The 16,975-nt window shown below is 41.2% G+C and overlaps 6 protein-coding genes across 7 annotated transcripts; 4 read left to right on the plus strand and 2 right to left on the minus strand.

Moving 5' to 3' along the window:
* Positions 1-3: 3 nt before the first annotated feature.
* On the plus strand, positions 4-3,252 carry LOC135338292 (ribosome biogenesis protein NSA2 homolog). The gene is made up of 7 exons (XM_064534376.1): positions 4-94; positions 160-227; positions 280-345; positions 1,050-1,190; positions 1,246-1,309; positions 1,580-1,952; positions 3,056-3,252. The coding sequence occupies exons 1-7, from the start codon at positions 92-94 to the stop codon at positions 3,121-3,123; spliced, it is 783 nt and encodes a 260-aa protein (XP_064390446.1). The 5' UTR covers positions 4-91; the 3' UTR covers positions 3,124-3,252.
* A 1,361-nt stretch (positions 3,253-4,613) lies between these two features.
* LOC135338291 (uncharacterized) lies at positions 4,614-6,017 on the plus strand. Its single transcript, XM_064534375.1, has 2 exons — positions 4,614-5,209; positions 5,390-6,017. The coding sequence occupies exons 1-2, from the start codon at positions 4,661-4,663 to the stop codon at positions 5,666-5,668; spliced, it is 828 nt and encodes a 275-aa protein (XP_064390445.1). The 5' UTR covers positions 4,614-4,660; the 3' UTR covers positions 5,669-6,017.
* A 117-nt stretch (positions 6,018-6,134) lies between these two features.
* On the minus strand, positions 6,135-10,099 carry LOC135338290 (protein misato homolog 1-like). The gene is made up of 12 exons (XM_064534374.1): positions 9,984-10,099; positions 9,839-9,925; positions 9,656-9,774; positions 9,244-9,340; positions 8,749-8,864; positions 8,411-8,468; positions 7,828-8,025; positions 7,508-7,669; positions 7,187-7,318; positions 6,827-7,011; positions 6,517-6,698; positions 6,135-6,460 (listed from the first exon to the last, which is right to left on the minus strand). The coding sequence occupies exons 1-12, from the start codon at positions 10,053-10,055 to the stop codon at positions 6,240-6,242; spliced, it is 1,629 nt and encodes a 542-aa protein (XP_064390444.1). The 5' UTR covers positions 10,056-10,099; the 3' UTR covers positions 6,135-6,239.
* Positions 10,100-10,248: 149 nt separating this feature from the next.
* Positions 10,249-11,446, plus strand: LOC135338295 (uncharacterized). The gene is made up of 2 exons (XM_064534378.1): positions 10,249-10,908; positions 11,083-11,446. Exons 1-2 carry the CDS (start codon positions 10,567-10,569, stop codon positions 11,314-11,316), a joined length of 576 nt encoding a protein of 191 aa, XP_064390448.1. The 5' UTR covers positions 10,249-10,566; the 3' UTR covers positions 11,317-11,446.
* A 1,106-nt stretch (positions 11,447-12,552) lies between these two features.
* On the minus strand, positions 12,553-14,614 carry LOC135338296 (protein misato homolog 1-like). Of its 2 annotated transcripts, XM_064534379.1 has the most exons (5): positions 14,484-14,614; positions 14,339-14,425; positions 13,969-14,087; positions 13,543-13,639; positions 12,553-12,778 (listed from the first exon to the last, which is right to left on the minus strand). In XM_064534379.1, the coding sequence occupies exons 3-5, from the start codon at positions 14,076-14,078 to the stop codon at positions 12,695-12,697; spliced, it is 291 nt and encodes a 96-aa protein (XP_064390449.1). In that variant the 5' UTR covers positions 14,079-14,087; positions 14,339-14,425; positions 14,484-14,614; the 3' UTR covers positions 12,553-12,694. The 2 variants fall into 2 exon arrangements, with proteins under 2 accessions (XP_064390449.1, XP_064390450.1); XM_064534380.1 differs by having other exon boundaries at positions 14,339-14,585.
* A 162-nt stretch (positions 14,615-14,776) lies between these two features.
* On the plus strand, positions 14,777-15,907 carry LOC135338293 (uncharacterized). Its single transcript, XM_064534377.1, has 2 exons — positions 14,777-15,366; positions 15,555-15,907. Exons 1-2 carry the CDS (start codon positions 14,821-14,823, stop codon positions 15,771-15,773), a joined length of 765 nt encoding a protein of 254 aa, XP_064390447.1. The 5' UTR covers positions 14,777-14,820; the 3' UTR covers positions 15,774-15,907.
* Positions 15,908-16,975: the final 1,068 nt, after the last annotated feature.

The following is a 16,975-nucleotide window of genomic DNA, read 5'->3' on the forward strand; positions in this document are numbered from 1 at the left end:
TTACTACTTTTAAAGTTAACGATCTTTACCAAAAACACGTGTTGCTAAATTAAAAACCTATCTATACTGTGTTGTCAGACAAAAAAGCGAGATGGTAAGCTTCTGTGGTACCTATCATCTAAGTAGAGGTTAACTGTGTGTTTTGGTCTCTTTATACAGCCGCAGAACGAGTACATAGAGCAGTTTAGAAAACGCCATGGCTACAAATACGATTACTTCGAGAAAAAGTGAGTTTTGAGTCAGTTTAAAGTGTTTGTGTTGATGCTTTGTCGTGCACAGACGTAAGAAGGAGTCGAGAGAGCCTCACACTAGAGCAGAGCACATCCGGAAGCTACACGGACTCAAGTAAGGCCGTCATAAAGGGGTAACCCACAAAAATTGGCCGTATATAAACTCTAGCCTCGGTATAATTATACTCACTGCTTGTAGTCATATTTTATTACTTGTCGCTACAGCTGATTAATGTGTTATTGTTAACCCTTAGATTTTATTGTTAATAGCCACCTGCCTTGTACGTTTATTGCCTACAATAACTATAGTTTAAGTTAATTCATGTACTGGCCTGGTTACAATCATGTATACCAGGGTGTCATACAGGGGGGGGGGGGGGGGGGATATCCCCCCCTAGCTCCAATTTCCCCCCCCTTTCAATTATGACTGAGTGTCCATAGCTGGGTATTGAAATAACAGTTGACCTTTTTTTAGCAACATTTTCTGGTTACTTTTCTCATTTCCCCCCTCAACTTCAAAATCCTGTATGACACCCTGTATACCATGGCAAATGTTGGTGTGTTTTCCTTTTAACTGGCCTGTTGGTTAACTCATGGCCAATGGTGTCTATACCGTATAGCTGGTAATTTTTGTACAAACGACCCATTTCGTATTTTTAATTTTCGTACAGCTCAGGATAGTCGTTGAATCTATTGCCTATTGCGGTAAAAGTAGTTTTTTTTCCCGTATGATGCTCTTCAATACGAAATTTACAAAAATAACCCGCTATACGGTATTACCATCTTAGAATTAACCTAATATATCTCTGCTCTCCCCAGGGCCAAGTTGTATAATCGCAAACGCTACACCGAAAAGATTGAGATGAAGAAGAAGATAAGAATGCACGAGATGAAGGAGACAAAGAACAAGAAAGAAGATGTCGTACCAAAGGGTGCAGTGCCTGCATATCTCTTGGACAGGTAGGTTAGAGCCTCGATATGTAGCCGCCCTCATTATGTCCTATTCTGTGTACAGAGAAGGACAGTCGAGAGCTAAAGTGTTGAGCAACATGGTCAAGCAGAAGAGGAAAGAAAAGGCGGTAAACAATGCACTGATATTCAACACACGGTGACTACGTGTCACTAGTAAAATTAGCTGTTTGATAGTGTTTATTTTAGATTACTGAAATTACTGTGAGCATACTACATTCTTACTGTGTTCCAATCGCTTGGATGAATTTGGACTTCGATATTGCAGGTTCAACCAAATTCACCTTTTGCAAAAGCCTTGCACTTTTTTGTGTATATTGTGTAGAGATGTTACCTCTTCATTTGACCAGTCCACTTATAGTATATCTCATTACCTGTAGGGCAAATGGACTGTCCCCCTCCCCAAAGTAAGAGCAGTCGGTGAGGACGAGGTATTCAGAGTGCTACAAACAGGCAAGAGAAAGAAGAAGTCTTGGAAACGAATGGTCACTAAAGTTACGTTTGTCGGAGAAGGCTTCACAAGAAAACCACCAAAGTTTGAGCGATTCATTCGACCAATGGCGCTTCGGTTCAAGAAGGCACATGTTACTCATCCTGAACTAAAGGCGACCTTCTGTCTGCCTTTGATTGGTGTCAAGAAGAACCCGCAGAGTCCAATGTATACTCAGCTAGGGGTCATCACCAAGGGAACAGTGATAGAGGTCAATATCAGTGAGCTGGGACTAGTCACTCAGAGTGGAAAAGTTGTGTGGGGTACGTTCAAGTACAACAGTAGCAGGCTGTGTACAGTATGTACTTCATTTACTGTTTCCATTGTACACAGTAAAATAGTGATTTTTAACGTTCTGCAAGTAATAGCTTGCAATAATTCTGTGTCACATGATATATGTACCTGTGCACATGATACCTGTGTACCCAGAGGAGGTACGACAGGCGTGGTTTAGCCCTAGCAATTAGTCTTGATTGAACACTACAACGTTATATGCCGAGTTTAATTAGAGGCTAATTGCTTGAGCTGCACCGCGCCTGTCGTACCTCCTCTGCTGTGTCCCTGTACAAAGGTACGTGACACAATTAATATGCTATACATTTAATAATACAATTATCACTACTTGAACAATGAAAGCACCGCAGGTGCTGATGCCTCGGTGGAGGTGCCAAAGCTACATAACATAAAACTACTAATAGCTAGCTTTTATCATAGAACTGTTCTATCCATGCTTTTATACACACATTTATCATGATGAACATTTTTGCATGCAATCACAGGGAAAATCAAATAGTGGGTAATGATCGACCATTGATTGTTGTTAAAAACGATCGATGCCAAAAGTTCAAGTCTAAATTAATGGCTGCAAGTCAGCAGAGCGTTGTAGCTCTTTTCTCACTCTTGCAGCTACCAATAGCTAGCGTTATAGTGCAGAGCTAACTACTAAGTAGAGTAGTAACACTCGGTGAACACAAGGTTTGCTACGGACTCTTCTGAAAAGGCTGCAATGGCATTCTAAGTAAGCAAAACTAGGCATAACTCGAGAACGAAGTTTTATTTTGCAAATACACAAATAGCATGCCAAGAAAACATGACTAGAAGCCTATATAGAAACTCTTACTTGCACTTCATTGATCCTTAAGCAGCTGAAATAGTCTACACACACACACACACACACACACAAACACACTACCGTATACCTCGCTTGCGCATGATTAATATGCTATACAATCATGCAAGTAACACTACTTGAACATTAATTGGAATCACTAGTTCACTGTACAATGGAAACAGTAATGAAGTACATACATACAATAACTTGAAAGCCTGCTACTCTTGTACTTAATAACCTAATGTCCTTGTGCAGGTAAATACGCTCAAGTCACCAACAACCCAGAGAACGATGGCTGTATCAATGCAGTACTGCTAGTGTGAACTAGCTATAATAATATAATAATAACTATTATGATATAATGTATACACATGCATTCAATTAAGTTCAGTTGTTGTATTTTTATTTGTGCCGTTCATTGATATTGACAAATCCTTGTGGACAATAAAATATTTTGATTGCAATTTTACAAACATTAATTTTTTGACAATGTAAATATACAGCTATATAATATATAGTCAGAATCAGTAGATTCCATTCTAGTGCTGTAACAGTCAGGTGAGAGTGTCCTAGCACCATGAGGAGGGAGTTGGGATGTAGGTGGAGTCTCAGGAAGTCTGACCACACCTCCACATTGGAGCTCAAGTCATCGTCCATATCCTGTCAGGGGAGGGATTATAAAGTGCATTGTTGAACTACACAAACTACTGTATAATGGAAAATTTGCCAGGTCATGTTATTAATTGGTGAATGAACCAACTCAGCAATGATGTTGTGTCCACCGGAAAATAGTAGTCTTCGGAAAATTCGCAAAACCGCCAAATGTTCAGTATCATTCCAGGAGTTATTCCTGTTCATACATGTAGCTAGCTAATAGAAAGCGAATTACCTCTTCTTACCACAACCATACAATAATGCTATTCTAGTTTACTTCTGTGCGAAAAAAGGACAAAGAAAACACGGACTGTCACAGTACTATAATAACATGTTGTGTGGAGTCACCTTGACAAGTGAGCTTATTATGCGGGGGTTGCATTTCAGTGAGTCAAAGGATTTCAAAAGCTTCTAGCTGTCATCAAAATCTCTTGATATAAGGAAATTAAACTTCCCCACATAAATATATAGCTAGGCAACAGGTGAACACCTTCAAATAGAAGCCTGGAATAGATTCCTGTTCATACGTAGCTAGCTAATAGAAAGCGAACCTCTTCTTACCACAACCATACAATAATGCTATTCTAGTTTACTTCTGTGCGAAAAAAGGGCAAAGAAAACACAGACTGTCACAGTACTATAATAATGTGTTGTGTAGAGTCACCTTGACAAGTGAGCTTAATATGCGGAGGTTGCATTTCAGTGAATCAAAGGATTTCTAGCTGTCATCAAAATCTATTGATATAAGGCAATTAAACTTCCCCACATAAATATGTAGCTAGGTAACAGGTGAACACCTTCAAATAGAAGCCTGGAATAGTCAACCCTTCAACTCTTTCATCAGATCCGGCCACAAAATTCCTACCTGCAGGTTCCACAGGTGTGTGCCAATGAAGTTGGAATAATGTCCACACTGAATGGTGATCACTTCAGACATAATTATTTGGAGGTTTGTGACGGCCATTAATCAAAGCACGATTCCTCAAGCGATCTACATGCACCTGCGCAAACATTTCGCTCCTTGTTAATACTATACAGTCATAACATGTAACAAGGTTGTTTTCTGTCACATAATTATTAATAGTGTATTTTAGTGTCAAGTGAAGCCCCTGTGTGCTATTTAATATTAATAGCGGTGGATAGTATATAAAGGTGCCCTAAAATGTTACGTTCACTCAATTTCATTAAGATCAGAAAATTAAAGCCATGGAAGTAGTGACTCTGCTGTTTCTGCTCGGTACTGCAGGATATGTCCATGCAGACTGCTATCCCGGTGATACTGCCTACACTGCAATCATTCAAAATGTATACCATGGAGTTACATCAGACAACATAGTGCTGAGCGGAACTGATCAACTCCCAGGAACGATAAACAGAAAACAGCTGTGCGATAGGCTCACATCTCATCACAATAATGGAATAAACACTGGAATGGCAAAAACAAACCAAGACTTTCTTGGAAATGGCTACATTTCGTCCTCTCAATGTCAAAATGCTCTCACCTACACTCAAGGCTACAACAGCATCACTGGCTGGCAGCGATGGGATGGTTACCATAGCGGCAAGTGGTATAATACAGTCAATGGAGGTGATAATGATGGTGCCCAATGGAATGCTCCATATTCAACATCAGACGCAAACCATGTGTATGCTGTACAGTCAGTACGATTCGATTCTGCATATCACATAAATAACTGCCACACCAAGTATTCTGGAGTCACCTGTCGCTATGGATGGATTCAATCTGGAACTGGGGTAAGTTCTGATACAGCCAGCTAGCTGATAATAAGTAATTAACGCGGTGAAATCAGTAAACTTGAAAACTACGTCATCCATGTTTTGGATGCATGCATGAATTTTTTTTCATGTAAGTAAAACTTAATAAGAAATTAAAAACACAACAACAGATGATACATTTTCTTTCTATGCATGCAGGTGCAGTATGTGTGGGGATGGAACCCAAAGGATGACCATTGCCAGAATGGACATAGAGGTGCAGTTGTGGGTTTCACTTTCACTGTTGGACAGAGCCAATATTGCATTGTGTGGGTGACCGAAGAGGAGGCCTTCCTGGAGTGTGTCAAGAATGGCTGCAGGACCAGCACCACCAGCGGTGCTCTAGCCTCAGAGGGATATGGTCAGTGGAATATCGGTGTGCCGCCACCAGTGGTGCTCCAGCCTCAGAGGATCCGGAATTCTAACACTGTGTACTAAAATAATGTAGATATATAGTTAGCTGTCATGCTTTACAATCTACAAAATGACTGGGTATACGTAGATCTCTATATAGATTGTTTTTTTTAGTTTAGAAAAAACATTATAATTGATAATTACACGTCTGTCTCTTAGTTATTATAGTGGACGAACAGTACAAAAAATAAACAGTTATCATTTCTTTGTGTCAGCTGATTTTTTTTTGTTTTTCTCTCATGATGTCAGCGTCACGTTCCTTCCTTGAATCCAGCCCCTGCGCCTTGTTGCCACCCTCTGTGCTTGCCTTGCCCTTGCCCAGGGCTGCCTGCTTCTTGGCATTCCTGGCTCTTGCCAACTCTCTCTGGTTGCCTCCTGCATGGGGAAACAACGTAGCGTCAAATTGGAAATTTGGCAGGTGTTTTAATTTGGCGATTTGTTATTAATTTTATTCCGAAGATCGCCAAATTTAAAACCGCCAAATTTAAGTTTTCATTGATGTTGACAAATCCTTGTAGGCAATAAAATATTTTGATTGCAATTAATTTTTACAAAGATTGTTTGGAAAACAAGACAATGTGTAACAATTATACAGCTAGTCAGAATCAGTAGATCCACTATCAGGGTTCATTCTAGTTCTGTAACAGTCCGTCAGGGTGGAGAGGTCAGAGGTCAACTCAAGGCGACTGTCCTCGTCCAGACAGGTGGTAGAGTAGGCGGAGTAGCGTGTTACATTGGTGGAGCAGAGTTCAGAGGTTAAAGTGGAGAGCAACTGATGGAGGTTCGGGTCAGATTGGAGAGATGCACATACCGGAGCTGTGGGGGCAAACAAATATTTTATTATTAATAGTTATATATATATCTCTGCACACCTTGTTGATTCTTGTGGTACTCTTCAGATAGTATACGTGGATACGGTGGTTTGATTAGCAGGGGTCTCCCCACAATGCATAGCTGTGTGCTCACGTCAGAGGGGAGGTACTGTGAGAGGTGGTGTGCCAGAGTGTGGGAGGCATGGCGATGGGTGTCAAGGTAACGAGGGTCCTCTTTCGGACTGGGGTGGGTGGAAAATTGTTTGTCATAAAAATCTGTTAAATAACAGCGAATCATTTCCGTGGGGTATAAAATTTGTTATTTTACAGTAATAAAAAAAATGTAAAAAAAAAAAAGCAATGAACTCACCACAATTGGTAGTTTGAGGGTATTCCCCTCAGAGCAATTGCTTGCGACCAAACTCTGTTGTCGACTTGATTACAGAATGGTGTGAGTGGGTGGAGCCTAGCATGTAAAGGGGTGTGGTCTAGCTCTGTAAGGACAGCTGTCCCGGACGGCAGGGAGAGTGGGAGAGAGAGGGACATAGAACACACCTGTACATAGGGACCAGACGTTTGCAACTCAAGTTATGGAATCAAAGATAGCTCCGTAAACAGGCCTGATTTACAAAAAACACACACTTGTTCAGAAAATGGACAATTTGGGCCCAAAATAAATCAATGATCTACCCACTGCATCATAGACACATTTCAAGGATTATAGACTTACTTTTCTGCCACGTTGTGCTAGTGCAGCGGATAGCGATGATAGGGAGGTGGGGCTTTGCTCTGTACGATAGAGGAGGGAGAGTGTGTCCAGACCAGTGCCAAACAGACAGGAGCTGTGGTAAGCTAGTGACGGCTACATGGAGGAGGGAGGGTTACAAGATCACAATCACATCTATCTTCATGTAGATCTACACAACCTTTCATCTCCCTTGAAATGCAAACTTGTAATAATAATTAGAGAAACTAGTCTACACACTTGAGGTCAATTAGCGTAGCATTTTGCTTTTAAATGTTATTTTAAGTGAGGTGAAAAGGGCTGTACCTCATATCTTAGCTGAGGCATTCGTCTACAGAGGGTCCCACTGCTTTGGGGGGTCCTCAAGCTGTTCTCCAGCTGTGAGAGGGGGCACACCAGAGAGGAGTGCTCACACAGGGCACTCAGACTTAGACAGTGATTGAGTAGCAATGGACGAAACTTGGGCAGCTGTGTGTGTGTATGGGGGGGGGCGGTGGTAAAGGTCAGACAATTAATACAATACATGTATGTGTGTGTGTGAAACAAGTTAGACAATGTATGTATGCATGTGTGGGCGGGCACAGAAAAGTGAAGACAAAATTCGAATTTGTAGCTCTGTAGCTCACTTTGTCCAGTGGCTGTGTGAGTGGAGACGCTAGGAGAGTAAAGAGACCCTTACTAGAGTACTCATCCGCTATCTCCATGGCGATGCCACTAGCCACACCCCCAAATCCTCCGTCCCAGTCCACCAGGAGTTGGAAGCCCTGCAAGTGATCACACTCCTCGGAGAAGAAGTGAAGCTTGTCCTCAAATGAATCACGGAACTGGAGGGAAAATACAAAATGCATTCAATCGGACGTTCGCAACGCAAGTTATGGCCTCTCAAAGTTAGCTTCGTAAACAGGCTTGATTTAGAAAAAACATCTTATAGCCCACACTTTATTTTTTAAGGCCATAATGAATCCAAAGGCTATATAATCCTGTCGAGACACTTAGTATCAAAAGCTTGCTTTCTTGACTGAAAATGGGATCCTTTAAGTTCATTATTCCTTCAAGCTCGTAATAGTAGCTATGAGTTACCACAAGCAGTTTATTGGCCCTTGTAGCAGATAGTGATCTCAAGCCATGCCATATACTGGCACTGCAATTCCTTTGATCTCGAAGGTCAAACGGCAACTTTAATCACCAGCTAATATCTGCTGAACTCACTGTTTTGTCCTCCCAGACATTGAGACCAGCTGGGTAGGTGTCAAACCCACCCTCAGATCTACAGGCAATGAACACATACGCGAGTCATGCTGTTGTACAAACAAAGTCTCTATAGCACGTGTTTCCTGTGTCAGCAGGTCACTCTCTATAACAATACAGCCTGGTTAAGGGGCGCCCCAAATTCTCAGCAAAATTAAACTAAGCCACTTCTATTACAGCCACTGTTATTCTGCCCAAGGGTATAACTGTAAATTAAAGGAGAGGTTTTACTCGGAAATTATCTACTGACACGTGACATAGCTACAGCTGTCATGTGACAATACTATTGGTTTGCTTACTCCGGGTGAGAGTGTCCTGGCACCATGAGGAGGGAGTTGGGATGTAGGTGGAGTCTCAGGAAATCTGACCACACCTCCACATTGGAGCTCAAGTCGTACTGTCCGTCGTCCACTTCCTGTCAGGAGAAAAAAAAAGGGGAGGGATTAACAATGTTGAACAAGTATTATACTTCATACATGCATGGCTACTAGAAAAAAGTGAATATTCTTCCTACCACAAACACACTTACTTTTGTAGCTAATTACATGCAATGTATAAATGCAAAAATCCGGATTAATTAGCATCATTCAAGGGCGTATAAAAAGAGAGAGGGCATGCAACTGACTATCAACACTATGTGCGAGCAAAAACCACCGCCACAAACCCAATATACCGATATACTAAGCACTGTACACTTTACCACCGCCCACTTTATCGCAAGCTGTTGCATGCCCTCTCTCTTTTTATACGCCCTTGGTACTATGTATTTAGTACTGCATGTGTTATGGAGACACCTTGATGGCTCTTTGTCCAGCCTCCACCTCCTCCAAGTGAGAGAGGAACTCATTCTTCACAGCACCCTCCCTCACCTCCTTGACCACACCCCCTGACCTGTGACACGATAATATGTTAAAATTAATAGAAAATGTGTACTTAATTACAAACACAAGTATGATCATACGCTAAATTGCACAACAATGAGGATGTTATTAGATGTGTGAGTATGAGGGTTGTGTTGGTGAATCAAGCAGGATGTCAAAAGCTTCTAGCTGTCATTTGATAAGGCATTGAAACGTTCTATATAGGTGACAGGTGAACACATTCAAATAGAAGCCTGGAAGAGTCAACCCTTGAATCCTTTCATCAGATTCGGCCACAAAATGGCATCACTACCGTAACTGCTGGCTAGTAAAGGAATTCACTCACCACTGGCTGTTGCCTTGACTACCAGCTGCCGGCTGATAGAGCATCCCCTCCTCCCTCAGAGTGCTCAGACTCCCTGGGAGGTCCAGTGCAATCAGACGAGGAGTGTATGTGTGCTCTCCCTGGGGGGTAGGAGATACGATAATAAGTTGTTTAGAGGGTTATTCTTGTGAACCCACTACTTACTCTTAGTGTACGACCCTCTCTGAAGGTGACATCTGTAATAATCTCACGAGGTTCTTGTGATGCAAGATCGTACTCAAAAGAGGACTCCTAAAAGAATTAAAATAATATCATATCAGTGCAGGAGGTTGCACTCCACTGTTCCCACCTGCAGGTTCCACAGGTGTGTGCCAATGAAGTTGGAATAGTGTCCACACTGAATGGTGATCACTTCAGACATTTTTGGGGGGTTTGAGGCGGCTATTAATCAAAGCATGATTCCAAGCGGCCTGTAATCGAGGCTATCTGCGCCTGCAAACATTAATTTTGCTTCCCTACTAGCCTCGATTCTAGGCCGACTTGAATCGAGGCTACTTCACTACATGTTATTCTACACAATTTTGTACCTGCAGGGATAAAGTTTAATTGCTTGTTCCTGTCAAGTGAGAAGCCCCTGTGTGACTTAGTATCAATAGTGGTGGATAGTATATAAAGGTGCCCTAAAATGTTACGTTCACTCAATTTCATTAAGATCAGAAAAGCCATGGAAGTAGTGACTCTGCTGTTTCTGCTCGGTACTGCAGGATATGTCCATGCAGACTGCTATCCCAGTGATACTGCCTACACTGCAATCATTCAAAATGTATACCATGGAGTTACATCGAACAACTTCCGGCTGACTGGAAGTGATCAACTCCCAGGATTTATAACCAGAAAACAGCTGTGTGACAGGCTCACATCTCATCACAATAATGGAAAAAAACACTGGAATGGCAAAAACAAACCAAGACTTTCTTGGAAATGGCTACATTTCGTCCTCTCAATGTCAAGATGCTCTCACCTACACTCAAGGCTACAACAGCATCACTGGCTGGCAGCGATGGGATGGTTACCATAGCGGCAAGTGGTATAATACAGTCAATGGAGGTGATAATGATGGTGCCCAATGGAATGCTCCATATTCAACATCGGATGCAAAGCATACGTATGCTGTACAATCAGTGCGATTCGATTCTGATTGGCGCAAAAATAAGTGCCACACCAAATATTCTGGAGTCACCTGTCGCTATGGATGGAATCAATCTGGAACTGGGGTAAGTTAATTCTGATACAGCCAGCTAGCTGCATGATAATAAGTAATTAACGTGGTGAAATCAGAAATCCACGTCATCCATGTCTTGGATGCATTTGAAACATGCATGATTTTTTTTTCATTCATGTAAGCAAGAAAAACACAACAACAGATGATACATTTTCTTTCTATGCAGGTGCAGTATGTGTGGGGATGGGACCCAAAAGATGATGATTGCAACAAGAATGGAGTCACACCGGGACATAGAGGTGCAGTTGTGGGTTTCACTTTCACTGTTGGACAGAGCCATTGCATTGTGTGGGTGACCAAAGAGGAGGCCTTCCTGGAGTGTGTCAAGAATGGCCGCAGGACCAGCACCACCAGCGGTGCTCTAGACTCAGAGGGATATGGTCAGTGGACCATTCAGTAGAAAACTGACGTATAACATTGATGCAGATAGTTTAATAGTTAGTTGTCATGCCAAAATTACTGGTTTTGACTACGGAACTCTTAGTTATAGCATTTTTTCTTAAAATAATAATTCTTAATTGATATTTAAACAATCATATTTGAAATAATCATCATATTCTGTAAGTGTTTGTTTGCCTCAGAATGTGCTACCCCAATAGACACAAAGGGCCATGTAATCATCACAGGAAATAGGAGGTGAATTGGTACAGTATCACCTGGTTTTGAGGTTTGAGGCACACATCCCGATAATTGCAAAGAAAACAGATAGTATTATCATGAATTTCAGTGAACATTATTAAGGTCAACCTCAACACTTTTTAACACCAGCGGCAGATCTAAGGGGGTCTAGTGGCAAGGACTTGCATTTCACCTAAAAAAAAGGTTGTAACCTTTTCAAAACAGTCAGCATGCGCATCAGGACATTAAAAAAAATCAGCACCTTTACGGACAGCCAGCATGATCTCCAATTAAAAAAACCGCAATGGGTTTGTAAAATTTATTATTTGACTTTACAGCAGTATATGCATGTATCATACAGAATACATGTATTGGTCAGAATTACATGCAGTGTTCAGGCGAGACTACCCGCTGTTTAAGCATATCAATAATTATTAGCGGTGGAAAAGAACCTTCAATGTTTACTGCTGATAGCTATAGACTATAAACGACCAATTCTGAAGCAGGTTCGGGGCAAACAGCCTGTAAATCAATATGTTGATAGAACGGGCTGAATCAGGACTGTCACTACCGTGAAAATCCTGCTGTCTACAGTACATAACCCATGGATTTTTTGGCTGTTACGGTATACGATATTTGTAATTATTCACATGAAACAGTTTTCTAACTTGTGCAGTTTTAAAAAATCAATATGGCTCTGGGGATGTAACCGCTATATACGCGCGCTATGTGAGGTCATTCCAGAATAAATACCCAGGAGTGCATGAATTCACTCCTGTATATACCAATCAGATTGCAGTATTTGTGACATGGAGTACAAAAAGAGTTTTGACACTACCCGTTGGGGTCAAAATTTGTCCCTGGACCAGCCATGCGTGGGCTTTATCCATGCATGGTCTGTCCAAATTGACAAACATTTTTATCTCTCAAATATGAACTAGATTATAATTAGACTTTACATTCAATTATTAATGAATTGTACAGTAAACTCCCCTTTAACGAAATATTGTTCGGCAAACTTGGCCCAAAAAAATTTTTTTTTTTTACGAACTTGCAAAACAGTGAGTTCATTACTCTATAAATACCTATACTGTGTAAATGTCTAGCAACTAAATAATATAGTTCTGCTTCTATAATAGTCTACTCTCCAAAGTCAAACACTAGTCCAGTGCCCTTGAGCTTCTCTTCACAGAGTTGGTCAATCTCTGCAGATTGCTCAAGTCGTATTGTCCATCGTCCACTTCCTGTCAGAGAAGGGAGGGGAGGAATTAGTGAAGGGGATGGTTACATGGCATTGTTGAACTATAATACACAAACTATTACCGTATAGCTGCAAAATTTGGCGGGTATATAATTTAAACTGGCATCTCTGAGGCGTGGTTACTACAGCAATGACGTTGTGTCCACTGAAAAACTTTTATTTGATTTGGTGATCTTCGGTAAAATCGCCAAATCACCAAATAAAAACACCCGCCAAATGTTCCAGTTATATGGTATATTTCATACCGGGAGTGTATTTGTCGTAGCTTTAGCTAGCTATAGTTCTTTAAGTAACAAAAACTCTCAATTCACAAAAACCACATGGCATAAGCACACAATTAAATCACGTGAGGATAAAATACAGATAATGATAAGTAAATATGTAATAGGTACAAAGAGTTCAGAGTCCTAAGTATCAGTTACTACAGTATTCTTGTTCATACATGTTTGCTAGCTAATAGCTCTTTAACATTATTCCTACCACACACACACACAATAAAATGCTACAGTGGAACCCCTCTATAACGGACACCTTTGGGGGAAAATGTTTGGCCTTTATACAGAGGTGGCCTTTGTTGAGAGGTTGTTTTGTACACAAACTGTTCATTTGGGATCTGGGTGCCTGGCCGTTATATAGCAACTAGCCTTTATTTGGAGGTGGTTGTTAACAGAGGTTCCACTGTATTCTAGTTTGTGAAAAAAAGCAAAGCAAACACAGTTACTATGATGGGTGTGGTTATGAAGTTACCTTGATGGCTCTTTGTCCAGCCTCCACCTCCTCAAAATGAGAGAGGAACTCATTTTTCACAGCACCCTCCCTAACCTCCTTGACCACACCCCCTGACCTGTGACACGATATGTTCAACAGAAAAGTCTAGTAATCTAATTAACAAGTAAGGTCATAGGATATAACTTGCAGGATATTATATGATTATTAACTTTGTATGTGAGAGGAAGGTGTTTGTGAATGAAAGAGGATGTCAAAAGTTTCTAGCTGTCAGGCTTCTAGCCTATTGATAGGGCATTGAACTTCCCTACTAAACACGTAGAGAACAGGTGTATTATTACTGCAATGGAGGCCTGGAATAGTCAACCCTTAAACTCTTTCATCGGATCTGGCCACAAAATGACTTCACTACTATAACTATACCGGCTAGTAAAGGGATTCACTCACCACTGGCTGTTGCCTTGACTACCAGCTGCTGGCTGATAGAGCACCCCCTCCTCCCTCAGAGTGCTCAGACTCCCTGGGAGGTCCAGTGCAATCAGACGAGGAGTGTACATGTGCTCTCACTGTGGGGTAGGAGACACGGTAATTATTACTCAGTGCGTACGCAGCAAGGGTAGAGTGAATGGTGTGTGTGTGTGTGTGGACACAAAAATGAGCTGTTTAAGAAAACTATACACTTCATGGACTGTTTTAACTGCTTACGGTAAAAAGTTAACGTATCTGTTTTGCCGCTGTTCAATACGAAGCCAATGTACGGGGTGAATGCTCTACTGAGCATCTTGTTAAGGTTAATTCTTGTGAACCCACTACTTACTCTTAGTGTACGACCCTCTCTGAAGGTGACATCTGTAATAATCTCTCGAGGTTCTTGTGATGCAAGATCGTACTCAAAAGAGGACTCCTAAAAGAATTCAAATAATATCACATCAGTGCAGGAGGTTGCACTCCACTGTTCCCACCTGCAGGTTCCACAGGTGTGTGCCAATGAAGTTGGAATAGTGTCCACACTGAATGGTGATCACTTCATTTTGGGGGTTTGAGGCGGCTATTAATCAAAGCATGATTCCAAGCGGCCTGTAATCGAGGCTACCTGCGCCTGCGCAAACACATTAATTTTGCATCACTACATGTACTAATATTATTCTACACATTTTTGTACCTGCAGGGATAAAGTTTAAGTGCTTGTTCCTGTCAAGTGAGAAGCCCCTGTTGTGACTTAGTATCAATAGTGGTGGATAGTATATAAAGGTGCTCTAAAATGTTACGTTCACTCAAATCATTAAGATCAGAAAAGCCATGGAAGTAGTGACTCTGCTGTTTCTGCTCGGTACTGCAGGATATGTCCATGCAGACTGCTATCCCGGTGATACTGCCTACACTGCAATCATTCAAAATGTATACCATGGAGTTACATCGGACAACTTCCGGCTGACTGGAAGTGATCAACTCCCAGGATTTATAACCAGAAAACAGCTGTGTGACAGGCTCACATCTCATCACAATAATGGAAAAAACACTGGAATGGCACAAACAAACAGAGACTTTCTTGGCCGCTACATTTCGTCCTCTCAATGTCAAAATGCTCTCACCTACACTCAAGGCTACAACAGCATCGCTGGCTGGCAGCTATGGGATGGTTACCATAGCGGCAAGTGGTATAATACAGTCAATGGAGGTGATAATGATGGTGCCCAATGGAATGCTCCATATTCAAAATCGGACGCAAAGCATACGTATGCTGTACAATCAGTGCGATTCGATTCTGATTGGCGCAAAAATAACTGCCACACCAAGTATTCTGGAGTCACCTGTCGCTATGGATGGAATCAATCTGGAACTGGGGTAAGTTAATTCTGATACAGCCAGCTAGCTGCATGATAATAAGTAATTAACGTGGTGAAATCAGTAAACTTGAAAACCACGTCATCCATGTCTTGGATGCATTTGAAACATGCATGAATTTTTTTTCATGTAAGCAAAACTTAATAAGAAAAACACAACAACAGATGATACATTTTCTTTCTATGCAGGTGAAGTATGTGTGGGGATGGGACCCAAAGGATAACCATTGCCAGAATGGACATAGAGGTGCAGTCGTGGGTTTCACTTTCACTGTTGGACAGAGCCATTGCATTGTGTGGGTGACCGAAGAGGAGGCCTTCCTGGAGTGTGTCATGAATAACCGCAGGACCAGCACTACCAGCGGTGCTCTAGCCTCAGAGGGATATGGTCAGTGGACCATTCAGTAGAAAACTGACGTATAACATTGATGCAGATAGTTTAATAGTTAGTTGTCATGCCAAAATTACTGGTTTTGACTTAGTTTATAGCATTTTTCTTAAAATAATCATGATGTTTGAAACAATCATATTTGAAACAATCATATTCTGTAAGTGTTTGTTTGCCTAAGAATGCGCTACCCCAATAGACACAAATGGCCATATATTCATCACAGGCAATAGGAGGTGAATTGGTACAGTATCACCTGGTTTTGAGGCTTTGAGGCACACATCCCGATAATTGCAAGAAAACAGATAGTATTATCATGAATTTCAGTGAAGTTATGGCAACATTATTAAGGTCAACCTCAACACTTTTTAATACCAGCGGCAGATCTAAGGGGGTCTAGTGGCAAGGACTTGCTAAAAAAAAGGTTGTAAAAATTTATTATTTGACTTTACAGCAGTATATACATGTATGATACAGAATACATGTATTGGTCAGAATTACAGTGTTCAGGCGAGACTACCCGCTGTTTAAGCAGATCAATAATTATTAGCGGTGGAAAAGAACCTTCAATCATAGATACTATAAATTACTGTAATTTATAGTATCTATGCTTCAATGTTTACTGCTGATAGACTATAAACGACCAATTCTGAAGCAGGTTCGGGGCAAACAGCCTGTAAATCAATATGTTGATAGAACGGGCTGAATCAGGACAGTCACTGCCGTGAAAATCCTGCTGTCTACAGTACATAACCCATGGATTTTTTGGCTGTTACGGTATACGATATTATTTTGTAATTATTCACATGAAACAGTTTTCTAACTTGTGCAGTTTTTAAAAATCAATATGGCTCTGGGGATGTAACCGCTATATACGCTATGTGAGGTCATTCCAGAATAAATACCCAGGAGTGCATGAATTCACTCCTGTATATACCAATCAGATTGCAGTATTTGTGACATGGAGTACAAAAAGAGTTTTGATACTACCCGTTGGTGTCAAAATTTGCAGAGGCGGATCCAGGGGGAGATCCAAGGGAGCAAAGGAACCCCCCTTTTGCTCAAAATATTAAAATTGATTTTTAGCAATCTACAGTCATTTACAGTCATGTTTTACCTATTCTACTTATGTAGTAATGTCAATACCTGCATGTAGTCCACTCTAGAAGGAACAGAACTTAGCTAAAAGCAGTGGCAGCTTCTTTACTCTTTTTCAACTGAT

This window comes from Halichondria panicea, chromosome 7 (assembly GCF_963675165.1).
Source record: "Halichondria panicea chromosome 7, odHalPani1.1, whole genome shotgun sequence".
NCBI lineage: Eukaryota > Metazoa > Porifera > Demospongiae > Suberitida > Halichondriidae > Halichondria > Halichondria panicea.